At 40.5% G+C, this 17163-nt stretch overlaps 1 protein-coding gene across 2 annotated transcripts in view; it reads left to right on the top strand.

Annotated features, from left to right (window-relative positions):
* Rlf (RLF zinc finger) overlaps window positions 1–17163 on the top strand; it is a 70665-nt gene that overhangs the window by 10044 nt on the left and 43458 nt on the right. For both annotated transcript variants that reach the window (XM_006995784.3, XM_076564976.1), the window contains exon 2: window positions 15188–15342. In XM_006995784.3, coding sequence (XP_006995846.1) covers window positions 15188–15342 — 155 coding nt within the window. The remainder of the gene's footprint in view (window positions 1–15187; window positions 15343–17163) is intronic.

Here is a 17163-nt window from a genome sequence, read left to right as displayed (position 1 = left end):
CCACTGGTAGTGTGCATCTAGCATATTCTAGCACTATGAAAGCAAAACCATCAGAACCGCTATGCAGTGGTGGAGCACGCCTTTAATCCCAGTACTCAGGAGGCAGAGGAAGGCAGATCTCTGTGAGTTTGAGGCCAGCCTGGTCTACAGAGTGAGATCCAGGACAGGCTCCAAAGCTACACAGAGAAACCTTGTCTCAGAGAGAGAAAAAAACAAACAAACATCAGGACGAAGTGCTGTGGTATGGTCTTTCTGTACACTGTGAATATGTGTTGCTACCACTGGTTAATAAAGAAGCTGCTGTGGCCTATGGCAAGAGCATAGAATAGAGCCAGGCGGGAAATCCAAGCAAAGATACAGGGAGAAAGAAGCTGTAATGGATGGAACACAGGTAACACCACAAAACCACGTGGCAAACATAGATTAATAGAAATGGATTAATTTAAGATGAAAGAGCTAGCTAGCAAGAAGCCTGAGCCATAGACCAAACACTTTAATTAATATAAGCCTTTGTGTGTTTATTTTATAAAAAAATGGCTGCTGCCCGTGAGGGACCGGGCCGGACCGAGAAACTTCAGTCTACAATGAAGTGTCCAGTTGAGTACCAGTTTGATTTCTCAGAGTATAGTCTTACTGTCAAATTCTGGAGGGTAATCGAGGTTCTGTAGGATCCCACTAGTCAACAACCCCAAAAGAGGTAACCAATCCCTGCCTATAGTATCTAGTAGGGGTACTGTTCCCCTGATTTAGGGTAGCTCCATTTAAACTCTATGTATATGTACATATTTCATTAAGCTTCTACAGTAGGTTTCCATGTGACTTTTTCAAAAGGCCTTTTAGTGTTATGGATCTCCACATTCCCTCCTTGACCCTGACCACGTACTCCCTACTCCACTTAACTTTTATTTTACATTATCTTCTTTATTTATTTACTTATTATTTTCATTATTTCCTTTAGTTCCTTTATATAACTATATACTTCTGGGTATTCCAAATGAAACACATCCAAAGATTCAAAGCTAGCACCCACATATGAGAGAAAACATGTAATATTTGTCTTTTTGAATCTTGGTTACCTCTAGCTCCATTTACTTACCACAAATTTCATAATTTTCATTTTTCTCAACAGCTGGATAATATTCCATTGTGAAAATTTATCCCATTTCATTATCTGTTTACCTGTTGGTGAATGGCTAAACTGTTTCCATTTCCTGGCTATTTTGAATGGAACAGCAGTGAGCCTGGGTGAAGAAGTGTCTGCAGTAGGATAGAGAGTGTTTTGGGTGTATAGCAAGGTCAGTATAGAAGGGTTTCTCAACATGTAGGCCCTGGCTAGCCTCAGACACACAGAGATCCTGCCCTGCCTCTGCCTCCTAAGAGCTGGAATTAAAGGTGTGAACCACCATGTCTGACTTGAAGTTTCTTTGTGAACATATATGTTTCTTCTTTGCATCTCACTCTTTGAACATTGTTAATAAAAGTAAGTAAATAGAAAACACAGCTAATTATAAGATCATGAAGATTGCCAAAGCTTAGGTTCTTTGTTTTCATTAGGATCCAAATGCCTACCACCTCTTGCAGAGGCTGGCTTTGGCTGGCTTCAGTTTTGAGGGCCAGGTCTGTCTGTCTGTCGGTCTGTCTGTCTCTCTCTCTCTCTCTCTCTCTCTCTCTCTCTCTCTCTCTCTCTCTCTCTCTCTCTCTGCATTTAGAGGCTAGAAGTCAGATACCTTATTGAGACTTTTGCTTTTATTTTACATATCTTGTTAAAATCCTTAAAAGTGGGTTTTATCTAATTAAATTTACCCTGCAATCTTGAGGGTGCTTGTTGTGAGAGGATTATTTTATAGCTTGGATTTCTAATACCATTACTCTCTGCTCTAATCTTAAAATCCTATGCTTTCTTACGTTTTCAAAAAACAGACATAGCAGTGTATGGTGGCTTACCACTTTCCTGTAAAGTGGAAGCAGGAGCATCAGGAGTTCAAGGCCATCCTTAGCTAGCTAGATAAGGAGTCTAGCCCAGGTCACATGTGACACTGTCTCTGAAACAAAACAAAACAAACAATAACAGCAAAGGCAAAGAAGAATATGTCCTATAGAGTTAAGGCACAGAGTCTGCTGAAGTGATGTGATACAATGTGGTGATGGATTGTGACTGTGAGAGATTTGTCTTTTGTGTTTTTTAGAGATGTTTGGTCTCTTAGTTACTGTTCTTCTATAGCTGTGAAGAGACACCATGACCAAGACAACTTATAGAACAAAGCATTTAATTGGGGGGCTTGCTTACAGTTTTGAAAGGTGATTCCATCATCACCATGGTAGGAAGAGTGGCGCCAGGCAGACATGTCACTGAAGCAGTAGCCAAGAGCTTTCTTCTGAACCACAAGCAGCAGGCAGAGAGCAAGGGAGACTGGATCTATTAGTGCAGATTGAAACCTCAAGGCCACACCTCCTAGTCCTTCTCACATAGCTCCCCGTGTGGGGGCTGTTTTCATTCAAGCCTCCTGTGTACTGGGATTAAAGGTGTGTGTCCTCTCACCCTGGTCTGAAGAGATGTGTCTTTTATACATCAGTGCTACCAGACTCTGGGAACACTAAACCGTGGTGAATACCTAGAAAGATCCATGCTTTCCTCTAGCTAACTTTCTTACATTTGGTACTTGTTAGGTTTGTAAACAGGGACAGAGAGTGAGTGTCACTGAAGGGATGTATACATGACTTTAGATTTCAGTCAGCTCCAGATGTTTGTCTATTGTATCATTATCAAAGTAATTGAGTGTATCTTTTTTGTGTGAGTGTAGTACTAGGGATTCCCACATGGTAACTAAACAGTTTGCCACTAACTCTGAACAGTGTATCTCTAGCCTTTATACTTTATTTTGAAACTGGATCTCACTACATTGCCCAGAGTGGCCTTGAAATTATTCAGTTACCTGTTCTTAAAACAGCATTCTTCCAAACTACGTAGGATTACAGACTTGTGTCACTGGGCTCAGATATAAATCTTATTTTTACCATGTTAATAAATTGTATAATGACCCCTCTTACTCTAGTCCAAGCTAACCTGAAACTCATTTTGTAGCCCAGGCTGGCCTCAAACTCAGTTCTCTTAACCTGAGTCTAGATTGCTGGCATAGTAGTCAGCTACTGTTCCTGGTTTGTATGGTGCTGGGATCAAACCCAGAGCCTTTTGCAGGCTAGACAAGCCCTCTGCCAATCCCCAGCCCCTAGGGATGAGGTTTTTTAAGGTGTTATTTAACTGTAAGTATTAAGATGATATTTGTGCCCCTGATGGGTTATCATTTACCCCTCTAGAGTAAATGCCTATCCCAATGGAAGCCTCACTACTAATTTAACTAAGAGTACTTGTTTACATGAGTTGTTAGGCTCACTCTTATAATTTGGCTTTTTTCTTTGTATCAAAGTCTTGAGTTCTACTTTAAAGGACTTGTAAATGCAAATGTTAACTTAGAGCACATTTTCCCATAACAACCTAGCAGTAAGTGTGGAGAAAATATCATGCATGCTTGGATTGGCTTGGTGTTTCATTGTCATGAACTAGAAAGCATGTGTATGTGCCTTTGATGTTAGGAGTTTACACTTAATCTTCCATTCTAATACCTGTCAACCTTCAACCTTCTTACAGATCTGTGTTCTCTAGAGTTGGAGGGAATAGACAGCTGCCCTGCAGTAGGTGGCTGGGTACATCAAGTGGGCCCAGATGCTATTGCCCTTACCATTGCTTGGGTGAAAGATAAGTATGTTAATTTCTCAGAGAAAAAACATTTTAAGACAGGATTCTGCTGTGTAGCTCAGGCTGTCCTATAACTTGCTACTCTCTTCTACCTCCCCATTTAGAAGTTATGATAGGTATATGCTACTTTGGTTGGCTTCTGGGACATGGGTGGAGAAAGAAAATCAGCTGGGTGCTTTCGCTGCCTCTCTGAGCTAGCAGGCTTTCACCCTAGCATCTGGCTCCGCAGTCTTTATTGATAAAATCAAACGATTGAGATTTTGTTTAAAAACAACAGAATGTCACAGGAAATTTTTAAGCATACTTTTAGATTTAGAGACCCTGGAATGTTTTGTATATTATCAATTATATTGAACTTATGTTGTATTGAAGCAATAGATACTCATTAATGCTTGTAGTGGGTATAATAGATTCTGCCTTTTGTAATCAATAGATTGGTGTGTCTGTCTGTCTGTCTGTCTCTCTGGTTTTTTTCCCCGAGACAGTTTCTCTGTGTAACTTTGGAGCCTGTCCTGGAACTCACAGAGATCTGCCTGCCTCTGCCTCCCAGTGCTAGGATTAAAGGGTGTGTGCCAGCAACGCCTGGCAGATTGATCTTATTTTATTTGTTTTTGGTTTTTTGAAGTGGGGGTTTCTCTGTGTATCCCTGGCTGGTCTTGAACTCACAGAGGCAGGGCGTGTGCACCACACTAGGCTACCATAGATTCTTTATTAAGCTTTTTTTTTTTTTTAATTTTTTTTAAAAAAAGCTTGGCTGTCTGCTTATTTTATATTTAAATTATGTGTTCATCTGTCTGTCCGTCTGTGTCCCGTCCCCCCCCCCACTCATGTGCATGGGTGTTGGGTCCCCTGGAACTGGAGTTCGAGTCAGACAGTTGTGAGCTGCCATGTGGGTGCTGGGAATTAAACTGGGTCTTCTGGAAGAGCAGTCAGTGCTCTTAACCACTGAGCCATCTCTTCAGCTTCCAAATTATGTGCTTTTTTTTCTCTTTTTCTTCCTTTTTTTTTGGGGGGGGGGCAGGATCTTAGTTCAACTCCAGATCCCCCTGCCTTCCCAAGTGCTGGGAGTACAGGCTTGTATTATGATGCCCAGCTATGTGTTTCATTACATTGAAGTATGCATATATAAAATCATTTGAATTTATAACCTGTGAAATTCATGTCCCTGGGAAAGATAAAGCCATGTTCCTATAATTGTAGAATTTTGTGTTTGAAGTAAAAAAGAACTTTGGAAGTCATTTAGCACATCTACTTGTCAGCTAAAACCTATTTAAATTTTTTAATTATAATTTTATTGAGAGAGAGGAGAGAGAGAAAGTTGTGTGTGCATGCCACAGTGCCCATGTGGAAATCAGAGGACAGCTTTCCTGAGTAAGTGTTCTCCTTCACTAACACGAGGGTGCTAGTCAGTATGTACCTTGTCGTGGAAGTAGAGCGAAGCCTGCCTCTGTGTTCTCTCTCAGCAGTGGGGTTAAAGGCAGGTACCACCCCACCACGCCCACTATATTTTTGTAGTAGATGGCATTTTCCAACTGATCAAACATACATGCCTGAAAAACTGCCTTATGATACTTTGAAAATAATTTAGCACATCCTTTAACAAAAGTTCAGTACATAGGGCCTCTGTTAAGTCGATTGCCTAGTAGAGAAGATAAACATAAACAAATGTTCATGTTTCATTTGCAGTAGAGCAATATTGTTTGATGGCCAAGTGTTTTTATTTATCTGCCTTCCAACCGGCTTGTCCTTAGGGGACAAGAACATAAGTAACTCCCATTGGGGCTGTAGCTGTAGCTCAGCTATAAAACACTCGCCAAAGCATGCTAGACTTCCTGAATTCTATCACACAAACCACGCTTTCTGGTTTTGTGCTTTTTATCATGACTTTTTAATGTCTTTTTTCTTGGCCTGGAATTGCTGTGTAGACCAGGCTGACTATGAATTTGCAGTAATCCTGCCCATGCCTTCAAATTCCTGAGTGTACCACTCCCAGCTACATAATTGCCCCCCCCCATTAAATCTTATTTATTTGTATAGGTTTTCTGCCTGCATGTCTGTTTACACATGTATGTAGTGCCCGAAGAGGGTGTCAGATTTCCTCCTGCAACTGGAGTTTGTGAGCTACTGTGTGGGTGCTGGGAATTGAGTCTGGGTCCTGGAAGAGCAATCCAGTGCTCTTAACCACTGAGCCATCATTCCAGCCCCTAGGTTGCATTTTTTTTTTTAAAGGATTTTAAACAAGTACAATCATAGAATGTTTGGCCTCTTTCACTCAGTGTAATTATTTTGAAATTCATGTTGTAGAGATGAGTAGTTGGTTTCTTGGTATGGATATACTATAATTTTAATATTCATTCAGCTGTTGATAAATATTGGGTGTTTTCTAGTTTGTGGATACTATAAATTGAGCTGCTATGAGCATTCTTCGTTGTTGGTGTAGACAAATGCTTTTTTCCTTTCTTAGGAGCTGGATCCCTTTGCAGGTTGTATCATTTTACACTCCCATCAGCCAACAAAGTACGAAGTCTGTCTCCTACTTCCTAAGACACAGGCACCTCTACTTTTTAAACTGTCACTACCACTAAAATTAGTGGTAGCTTGGTGAAGCTCCAATTTGCATTTCCCTTAAGAGTTATGTTTAGTATTTTTTCTTGTGCTTATTTTTACAGTCTATATCTAGTCCAGGGTCTGTTCAGGTCTTTGGAATTTTAAAAGATTGGGTTTTTTTTCATACTATTAAGATTTGAGAAAAGTGTGTCTGTTAGGTCAGACAGACATTGAGGTGGGCAATGAATAGCTTTTAAAAAAAAAAAAGATAGATTTATTTATTTATCTATTTATTTATTTATTATGTATACAGTGTTCTGCCTGTATGTATGCCTGCATGACAGAAGAGGGCACCAGATCTCATATATGGTTGTAAGCTATCGTGGTTGCTGGGAATTGAACTCTGGACCACTGGAAGAGCAGCCATCTGGGTCCTGGAAGAGCAATCCAGTGCTCTTAACCTCTGAGCCATCTCTCCAGCCAGCAGTGAATAACTTTAAAGGGGACTAAAAATAACCCAAGGCATTTGGCCTTGTAGAATCTTTGACACAGGTGTCAAAAAACCCCAACTTCACATCACACTTTAAAAATTGTATTTAAAATATACTATCTTATGTGATAGCTCTTCAGTGTGGCACTGTCGTATACTGATAATAGGAATGTAAATTGGAATTAATTTTCTGGAGCAGAATCCAATATTGTTGTAAAGCCCTTGAAGTTATGGAGCCAGAAATTCTATTTATAGTCCATTCTCAGAAAATAGTCATGGGGCCACCAAGTTCCAATGGATAGTTTCAACTCTGTGGTCACTAAACAAAACAAAAAGATATGGATGTGGGGAAAGAGGTACGATGATAGAAGTGGGAGATAAGAGGGGAGAGTGCCTTACAAATAATTTATTAAATTGTCAAAGAACAGTGGGCAATAAGATAGTCATGAAGTAAAGCTTTAGACTTAGGGAAAGTTACCTTAATTTTATATATAATATTGCCAAGTTAAGAGACCAGGGCAGGATGTGATAGAAGACACCTGTAATCCCAGCATTTAGACTGAAGCAGGAGGGTTGTGAGTTTGAGGCCAACTTGGGGTACACACTGAGTTTTAGGGTGAGACCCTGCCTCAAAAAGTCAAAAGTTAGAAACTGTGATGTCCATAAATGGAATTGGTTTCTGTACAAGGTTGTGCAACATTGAGAACACAGTGAAAATCTACAGCGTGGCTAGAGATATAATCAATGGAAGAGGACTTGCCCAGCATGCCGAACTGAGTGCTGGTCACTCAGCAAAAATAAAAATGAAGTCAAGGGAAGCATAAGACATAGCATCAACATAAAGTGCTTCAATTTGTACATTGAGGAAACTCAAACTTGCCTGTTAACAGTGATTTGTTTCTGGGTAGTATTTTTATGCATTATGGAAAAATTTGTGTATTTGTTGTTTTTTGTTTTGGTTTGGTTTTTCAAGACAGGCTTTCTCTGTGTTTCCTGGAACTCGCTTTGTAGCCCAGGCTGGCCTCAAACTCACAGAGATCCACCTGCCTCTGCCTCCCGAGTGCTGGGATTAAAGGCATTCGCCACCACCGCCCAAAAATTTGTGTATTTAAAGATATACTACTGTTACAGCAACAGCAAGAGATATTTTAAAATGACTGAAAATGAGATGACGCTAGAAAGCATATTTTTGACTCATGACGGGATCACTAACTAAAACATTCTGGGAAGATGGGGATGGTGGACTGAATCCAGTGAAATGTTATCAGGGTGTGGATGAAGAAGTGTAGACTGATGGGTAAGAAGTAAGCCAGATTTCTAAACTCGAAAAGCAGCTGCAACTAGTGTGCAGAGTAGGAGTTGGGTCACAGCAGCAGCCCAGATACAAGACTTTGGACTTGAATTTACTTTAGCTGCTTCCTGACTTGGAGCAGCCAGCTCTTCTCTTCCCATCCAGGTTCATTGCTAATTGATGGTTACATCTCGGTCCTAATCCTCTTTGAAGCCATCCTTACCTTTGCACTTTAAAACTTTGCCCTCTGCGTCAGGGATGACATTCAGTTGCTGACTTCCCCTAGAAGCTTATCCTTTACAGTATAATCATCACTCAGATTTAGAATTTTACTTTTTGTTTTTGTTTGTTTGTTTGTTTTTCAGGAAAAGATTTCTCCATGTAGCCCTGGCTGTCCTGGAACTCACTCTGTAGACCAAGCTGGCCTCAGATTTAGAGATTGCCTGCCTCTGCCTCCCAAGTGCTGGGATTAAAGCTATGCATTACTACCACCTGGGGTTGATTTAGAATTTATGTATTTCATATGTTGAGAAATTTAAGTCAGAACAAGATTTCTTGTGTTATGTGCAAAATTTCTTTTTTTTAAAAAAAAAATTCCCCGTTGCCCTAGGTTGTAGAGCTTTCCTAGTCAGTAGCTATCTGTTCAGTTTTGTAATGAACCCCCAGCACTTGTGGCCAGTTGGTTTGTGGGGGTGGGTGGATAGTTGGGTAGGGTCTTCTACAGCCAGTAAACTTTGTCCATCTTACATGGTGCTAGGACCAAACCCAGAGCTGTGTGCGTGCTAGGCGCACATTCTACCTAAGCTGAGCTACTTCCCTAACAACCACAGCTTGGCAGAGTAGTGGGTGTCACTCAGCACTAGTGCTGGCAAACGTTTCCCAGAGCAGTGACTTTAGATACGGGGTGGATGTGGTACTCACTCAGGAGGAGGGCCAGGTGACCACTATGCCACACTGGCTGCAAATACTAAATAAAGGCATTGCATTGAAAGAAAAGGCAGAATTTGGAAATAAACATATTTATTAAGAAAATAGTAGAGTTGTGTATTCTGAGAAGACATAAAGACCAGTGATAAAGGATGTGCTTTGTAGCCAGCTGACTAGTTCAGATTGTCTGTTCAACATTTGCACAGTGGATAACTTAAGGCATAAAATCTGGTTTCTTATTTAAAAAGTGAGCTAAACGTCAGGGATGTAGATCAGTGGTAAATAGAAGTAACAAGTAAGTCTTTTTTTTCTCCCATTTAAAAAAAAAAATCAGCTGTAGAGGCTGGATGTAGTTCAGTCTGTAAAGTGCTTGCTTACCATGCATGAAGCCCTGATTTTGGCCCCCACCCAGTAGCACATAAAACAGGTCTATAATCAATCCCAGCTTTTAGGATGTTGAAGCAGTTGGATCAGAAATTCAAAGTCATCCTTGCCTAAATGGGAAGTTTGAGGCTGGCCAGAGACCCTACCAATACTTTTTTTTTTTCAAGGTGTAGCTAATACGGAAAGTTTGAGTTGGGTGTAAGTAGCAACATAAGGTGCAAGGGTTAGGGTTTTAATTAGCCACTTCCTCATTGTAAGCAGGCAGCTGCTAGCCAGGGCCTAGCATGCTTGAAGCTCTAGGTTCACAAACATACACAATTGTATGCACACACAATTTTTGAGATGGTTTCTTTGGAGGCCTGGTTGTCTTAGAATGAGCTATGTGGATCAGGCTGGCCTTGATCAGAGATCTACCTGCCTCTGTCTCCCTAGTGCGGAGATTAAAGTCATGTACTACCACATGACATTTTTAAGGGTAAGCTGTTAAGGATATACCCTTTCCTTCCTAATCCCAGCACAGATCACTTTTGTTCTGGGCTTCTGCATTTTGGGATTTTCCATATAATCTTTTTTCTCTACCCTAGTGATGCTATGTTCTTGTTTCCATCTGTGTAAGAGAATCCAGTGGCCTAACCTGTCTTCTGCCCAGACAGACCGTAGAGATTTGGTCCAGTCTTAGGCTTGTCTCCATTTCCCACTGTGTGACATTGGCATACTTCTGAACAAAATTCTTTCTTTTCTTGTTTTAAAGCTTGTATTTATTTTATGTTTATGGGTATTTGGTCTGCATGTAAGTCTTTGGTACCTGTAGAGGTCAGGAAAGGGTATCAGATCTCTTAGGACTGGAGTTACAGATGTCATGTGGGTACTGAGAATTGAACCTGGGTCCTCCAGAAAAGCAGACAGTGCTCTTAATCAATGAGCCACCTCTCCAAACAAACCCGTTTTGCTTTTCTTAACATCACCCATTAGAAAATATATTTGTTTTGATTATGTTTTAATGATGTGAGTTTGTAGGCCTATGTATGGGTATGTGAATATGAGTGCCAATGTATGTGGAGGCCAGAAGAGGATGCTGGGGTTTTAAAGGCAGTTGTGAGCTGCCCAACAGTGTGTTTGTGTGCTGGGAGTTGAGCTTGAGTCCTCAACAAGAACAGCGTGTACAGCCTGACACATGGTGACAAACGCCTTTAATTACAGCACTCAGGAGGCAGAGGCAGGTAGAACTCTTGAGTTTGAAGCCAGCTTGGTCTGCATAGTGAGTTCCATGACAGCCAGAACTACATAAGGGAAGAGACTGTCTCAAGACAAAGAGCACTATGTACTCTTAATGGGCACTCAATGTGACTGAGCCATCTCTAGATCCAACATCACCTGTATTTAACTTCTCTATTCACCAAAACTAAGAATAGTATGATCCAAAGCTGGAAATCCTGTTGTTTCTCTTATAATCTTAAGAGACCACCATCATAAATGCAATCCCTTGTTAACTAAAACATTGTCATATGATACCTGACTATAATAGATTGAAAGCCCTTAAGAAAGTGTCTATTCCATACTACATGCCCAATAAATATTACTATGATTTTCCGTGGGAAAATTAGTACTAAAATTGGAATGCATCCTTTGCATAAAATGTGACCATCCTGAAATTATTCCCTCTTGATAGTTCCATAGAATAAAGATGACAGAAAACTAGTCCACAGTCCTATAACCATTGCAGTCTAGCTGTGATAGCATTTTTTAGTACAGCTTTTTGTGCTCTTTACACCCTATGCATTGGTTCTTTAATGTACAAATATGTTGCATTTATAGTACTCCTAAGAGCTGGAGAGTATCCAGATCTGCAGAAGGGAACTGTTAGAGCAATTCTTATGAAAGTATTGAGGACTTGGAATAAGTCACTGGCTACTGACGTGGTGGGTGAGCTGAGTTAGTTTTTGAGCTAGAGTCAACAAACTTTGTGGATTGTTTCAACATTATTTTTAGTTTTGGCTCCTGAAAAGAGACAGAGGAAGTAAAAGAGGGTATATTTTCTAGGGAGATGTTTGGTTTTGTGTATGTTGGGGTTTGAGACTTGAGTAGGCCATCCAGGCGAAAATATTTAATAGAGATTTGAAATATATAGCAAGGGCTTAAAGTAGTGTTCTGATGGTAATTTGCCTGGAACTTGAATAAGAGAACCCTTTAAGAGGATTTAAATAGGCCGGGCAGTGGTGGTGCACACCTTTGATCCCAGCACTTGGGATCAAAAACTCTGAGTTCGAGGCCAGCCTGGGCTACCAAGTGAGTTCCAGGAAAGGCGCAAAGCTACACAGAGAAACCCTGCCTCGAAAAACCATAAATAAACAAACAAATAAATAAACAAACGCAGTGCCTAAATAGGTATAGTACTCTTTCAAACATGCATATCTGATTTCATTAATTTGATCTCTGTAAAATGCCACTGAACTTGAAAGAGTCATATTTATCATTATTTACCTCATTTCCAGCTTTATTAAGAAAAGAACAAGAAAACTTTCATTCTTTTTTGTTTTTGTTTGTTTTTGAGTTTTTGATACAAGGTTTCTCTGTATAGGCTCTCTTGGAACTTGCTTTGTAGACCATGTTGGCCTTGAACTCAGAGATCTGCTCGCCTCTTCCTCCCAAATGATGGGAACAAAAGCATGAGGCATCACCTCCAGCAAGAAAATTTTTCTTAAATGCTTCTTTTGGGATTTTGTTTATATGAGTTATTTATGTTATTTGGATAAGTATAATTCATTCATTCTAATCTTACATTAAAAACTGATAAAACTTTGGGAGTATAGCTTAGTGGTAGAGAATTTACTTAGCAAGTTCAGTCTCCAGCAGCACCCAAATAAATAAATGAATAAATAGCAAAATCCAGTGAAGATTGTTTCAGGGATTTTTGAAATGCTCAGCATGATCCTAGTGGGTATATTAAGGAGACCCCATTATTTAATGTGAACTAACATGGAACAAATACATTTTAGGAATATAAAAATAGAAATCAAGAGGCTAGGGAGATGGCTTAGCACTTAAGAGCATATATACTATTGTAGAGGAGCTGAGTTGGTTCACAGCATCTACATTGGTTGGCTCACAAGGGATCCAGATCCAGAGGTGGCCTCCCCAGCCACCAACACTCATGTGTGCCCAAGTGCACATATCTAAGAATAAAACAAAATGCCAAGCATAATATCACATGCCTTTAATCCCAGTGCACATAGACAGCACACGGGTCTCTGCAAATTTGAGGCCAACCAAAGCTATATATCAAAACCTTGTGTCAAAGTAAAGTAAAACAAAAATCTGAAGAAGAAGGAGGAGGAGGAGGAGGAGGAGGAGGAGTCGTCAACACAATGAAACATCCCAAGTCTGGGATATTTGAAAGTGAGTAACTTGGACTGTGGCTGTAGCTTAGTAGGTAAAGTGCCTGTCTGATGTGCTTAATCTCCAGCACAGCAACAGTTGAGCATGGTGGGCACACTGTAATCCTAGCACTCAAGGTAGATGAGTCAGCTTGAGCTACATGAGACCCTTTCTTTGTGGGGGAAAAACGGGGAGGGATGATTTGATTAAATGATACATTACATTTCTGAAAATACAGAAGGCCATTTAGTTGTAGGTTGGTAGGCATTCAAGTGCATACAGACCACATCATTCAGTGTGTCAAGAACATTTTACTATATGTAGTACGATGGTTTATCACATGTCATTAGAGAGTTTCTTTGGTTTGGTTTGGTTTGGTTTTTGGTTTTCCGAGACAACTTTTCTCTGTGTGGCTTTGTGCCTGTCCTGGAACTCACTCTGTAGCCCAGCCTGGTCTCAAACTCACAGAGATCCACCTGCCTCTGCCTCCCAAGTGCTGGGACTAAAGGCGTGTGCCACCACCGCCCAACTGTTTTGTTTTTTAATCAGAGCTGATAGTAAAGATCTTTTATTGTTATTTGAGATAGGCTGCGTGTAACCCAGGTCACCCTCAGTCTGTGAAGTCTCAAAAATCACCTTTAACTCTTTTTTTTTTTTGTTTTGTTTTTTTTGTTTTTCAAGACAGGGTTTCTCTGTGTAGCTTTGCGCCTTTCATGGAACTCACTTGGTAGACCAGGCTGGCCTCGAACTCACAGAGATCCGTCCACCTCTGCCTCCCGAGTGCTGGGATTAAAGGCATGAGCCACCACCGCCCGGCCACCTTTAACTCTTGACTCCCGTGCAAAAACTCTTGGTATTACAGCCCTGGCATTACAGGTGTGCAGCCCACCCACCCAGCTCAGAAAGGGATCTTAATATGAACACTAAAGTGTAGAAAGTTTGGAATCCTGCATTGTTACCGTATTTCTTTGTAGTTCTTAAAAAGTTATGTGCGGGTGTGTGTGTGTGCGCGCGTGCGCCGGCGTGCATTTGGAGGGGGAGTGCATGTGTACTTGACACTCCTGTGGAGATAGTGGACATCTTATATGAGCTGGTTTATTCCTTCACCATATAGGTCCCAGGGGTTGAACTCAGGTCATCAGGTTTGGTAGCCAGTGTCATTAACTGTTAGCCATCTTACTAGCCCTATTTGTAGTTCTTTAGACAGAAAATTCCAAGACAGTAAGTTAGAAATCTTTACAGAAATTACTCTGGGGGTAAAAACTTCAGGTCACATAGAATTCACTCATAATCAAGCTGCCTTCTGTCTTATAGGAGTAGCCCTAGCTAAAAGCCTAGTTTCATTAGAGACCAGTTAGAATGTGTTCTCTAGAGGGAAAATGATGTCCTGCCTATGTGGGGCTATGACACAAAGTCACAGCAAAGTTTTTTGGTCTTGGTTTTTTGAGACAGGGTTTCTCTGTGTAACAGCTCTGGCTGACCTGGAACTGGCTTTGTAGACCCAGCTGGCCTCAGACTCACAAAGATCCCTTGCCTCTGCCTCCCGAGTGCTGGGATTAAAGGCGTGCACCACCACTGCCCAATTTCACATCATTCTTGGTGTCTTTTTTCAAGGAATTAAAATAAAGGCTCATGTAGATTGCAAGAGTAAGCAAGTATACTTCATTCAAAAGCAAGAGAGTATAGCTCAGGATTTGGCTGTCAAGAGTGACAGTGGGCCATGTGAGTTAGTTAGTGGGCCTTTGCTTATAGGGTGAAAGAGGAAGGAGGGACTGATTGTTAAGGGTCATAATTTGGGTTGTTCTCTGTTTTGGTTGACAAACTTGAGTTGTACCTTGTGATGATGTCTCTGATTTTAATTATATTTAGGATACTTATGCTGAAGCATAAGAAGGTAAATAGGGAATTCTCTCTAAAAGTTCAACTCAGGACAACTGCCTGCTTGTTCATACACCCAAAACAGAACTTGGCCAGATCAGCCACATGTCTCTCTGTTGTGAATATATCTGGCAGTATGTTTGAATAATAAATATCTACAAAGGGGAGGAGAAAGTTACTCTGTTGTGAGGGGTAGGGTGTGCATATAGCAACCCTCCTCCTCCTTTTCCCTGCTCAATTGACTGTGATGTTAACTAGACTTGCTACTTGCAACTGTACAGGTATGGGGTGCTCAGCCCAAGTATACCATGGCTTTTTCCTCAGATTTCGTCCTGCCAAAAGAACCATTCTGTATTCCACTAACTCCAGAGGAATGATTCATTCTTTGGTGAATATAGAATCCTCTAAACAAACAGGACCTAAAAAGACAGTGTGTAAGAGAGTGTTAGGAAAGAAGGAAGAAATAGAACTTTTGAGTGTAAAGAACCAATTTATTTCATTTTTATTTATAAAACAATTAATTCTTTTTTTTTTTTTTTAGACCTTATTGCAATATGCAAGCAACAAGAATGCATCAGAACACATTGTGTATCTTCTGGAGGTATACCGCCTTGCTATCCAAAGCTTTGCCAGCGCACGTCCATTTTTAACTACTGAATGTGAAGATGTCCTCTTAGTGCTTGGCAGATTAGTCCTGTAAGTTCAAACACTTCAGTTACTTAAGAATTAAGTACTGTTGGTTGTGATGTTTGCCTGACTTCTCTTTACAGTGGCACTATTTACTCTGCAGAAGCACCAGTTCCCTTTGCTCTGAGCCTTCACCCCTAAATTGCCAAGAGAGAAAGTCCAAGTGAAGCTCCAGCTAAACAATCTGTAGCTGTCTTTGGGGTCTCTTTTCTTACTCAGGCTTGTACTACAAGTCCGATCCATTTCCCTTCTCTTTCCCTTAGCTATAGATTGTGTGTTGAACAGTTACTGTGACCAGGACCAAATAAATGCCAGAGAAAACCAACTTAAAAGAGGAGGATTGTTTCTGCTCAGTTCCAGGCTCGGTTTCAGGGGTTTTGGTCCATTATGAGAAGGAGGCCTGGCCAAGTAGAGCCGTTCTCACCCAGAAGCAAGAAGCAGGGAGAGAATACCCACAGGCTGGGCTGACTCCATGACCCTCCTTTAATTCACCCGGACCTCAATCTTTAGACAGTACTGCTCACCTCATGGAAGTCTCCCCTTAGCTAGTCATCTGTAGAAATGCTCTCACAGATACACTCACAGCTGTGCTCTGCCCATCTTCTAGGAATCTCAGTCTAATCAAGTTGGCAATCAGAATTATAGATTCAGGATCTAGAAACTGGTTATCTTTGAGAAACACCATATATGTTGGAGAAGATACTGTGAAATCTTGCAACTCGGTTACATCATTTGAACTAAAAATAATTTTATCAGCACAAAATACCAGTATAGTAAAGTCCATAGTCATTTAGCTGTTTTAATATTAGGTTGCTTAGTAACAGACAAAATTACACCATTAACATACTGTTTCATCAACAGCTGTTCAAGTGTAGGCTGGTGTTGCCTCAGTTAAATCCTGCATTGTTGAATGAAATGTGTGCTTGTCAGGGTAATCTGTTACTTCTGTTCTAGAAGTAGGTAGGACCTGTTTGTATTCAGTTCACCACAGCTGAATCTCTGACATCATACTTTGGTGGAGGATTAGCATTCCCCTTTTAATCCCATTGTTCTATCCTGCCACATGATACCAATCTGTACAGGCAAAGTGATTATGCTGTAAGATTTAGGAGAGTTATCCTGGATTAATATTTTAAGTTCTTTATTGACGTTTTTCTGAATCTTTTCATAATCCCTTTTTTTTCCCTCTTCTCTGTGTCTGGGTAGTGGTTAGGGTAGAAAGAAGAAACTCTTGCTTCCTTTTTAGAAGTGAAGAAATAACTTTGCTAATCATTCTGCTTCCTCTGCAAGTGATAGAAACTGATGTGGGTGACAGTCTACTTCTCTTTATCACTATGTCAATTAAATTCACAATATCCCCAGATCCAGTTTTTTTTTTTTTTTGGTCTAATATTTCTAAACTTTATTAAAACAATAATGTAGATGTAAAGCATTATAGCTATTTCTTTCTTTTTTTTTAAAATTATTTTCATTTTCATGTGCATTGGCATTTTGCCTGCATGTACATTTGTATGAGGACACCAGATCCCCTGGAACTGGAGTTATAGACAATTGTGAGCTGTCATATGGGTGCTGGAAAATGAACCCAGATCCTCTGGAAGAGCAGCCAGTGCTCTTAACCACTGAGCCATCTCTCCAAAATATTTTTATTTGATGTGCATTGGTGTTTTGGCATGAGTATCGGGTCCCCTGGAACTGGAATTACAGACACTTGTGAGCTGCCATATGGGTGTTGGGAATTGAACCCAGGTCCTCTGGAAGAGCAGTCAGTACTCTTAACCATCTCTCTGGACCTTCTTTTGTTTTTTCAATACTTGAAAAGCTAGTAGA

This window comes from Peromyscus maniculatus, chromosome 2 (assembly GCF_049852395.1).
Source record: "Peromyscus maniculatus bairdii isolate BWxNUB_F1_BW_parent chromosome 2, HU_Pman_BW_mat_3.1, whole genome shotgun sequence".
NCBI lineage: Eukaryota > Metazoa > Chordata > Mammalia > Rodentia > Cricetidae > Peromyscus > Peromyscus maniculatus.
Note: the sequence above shows the minus strand (reverse complement) of the source record. Positions and strands in the feature narration are given on the sequence as shown.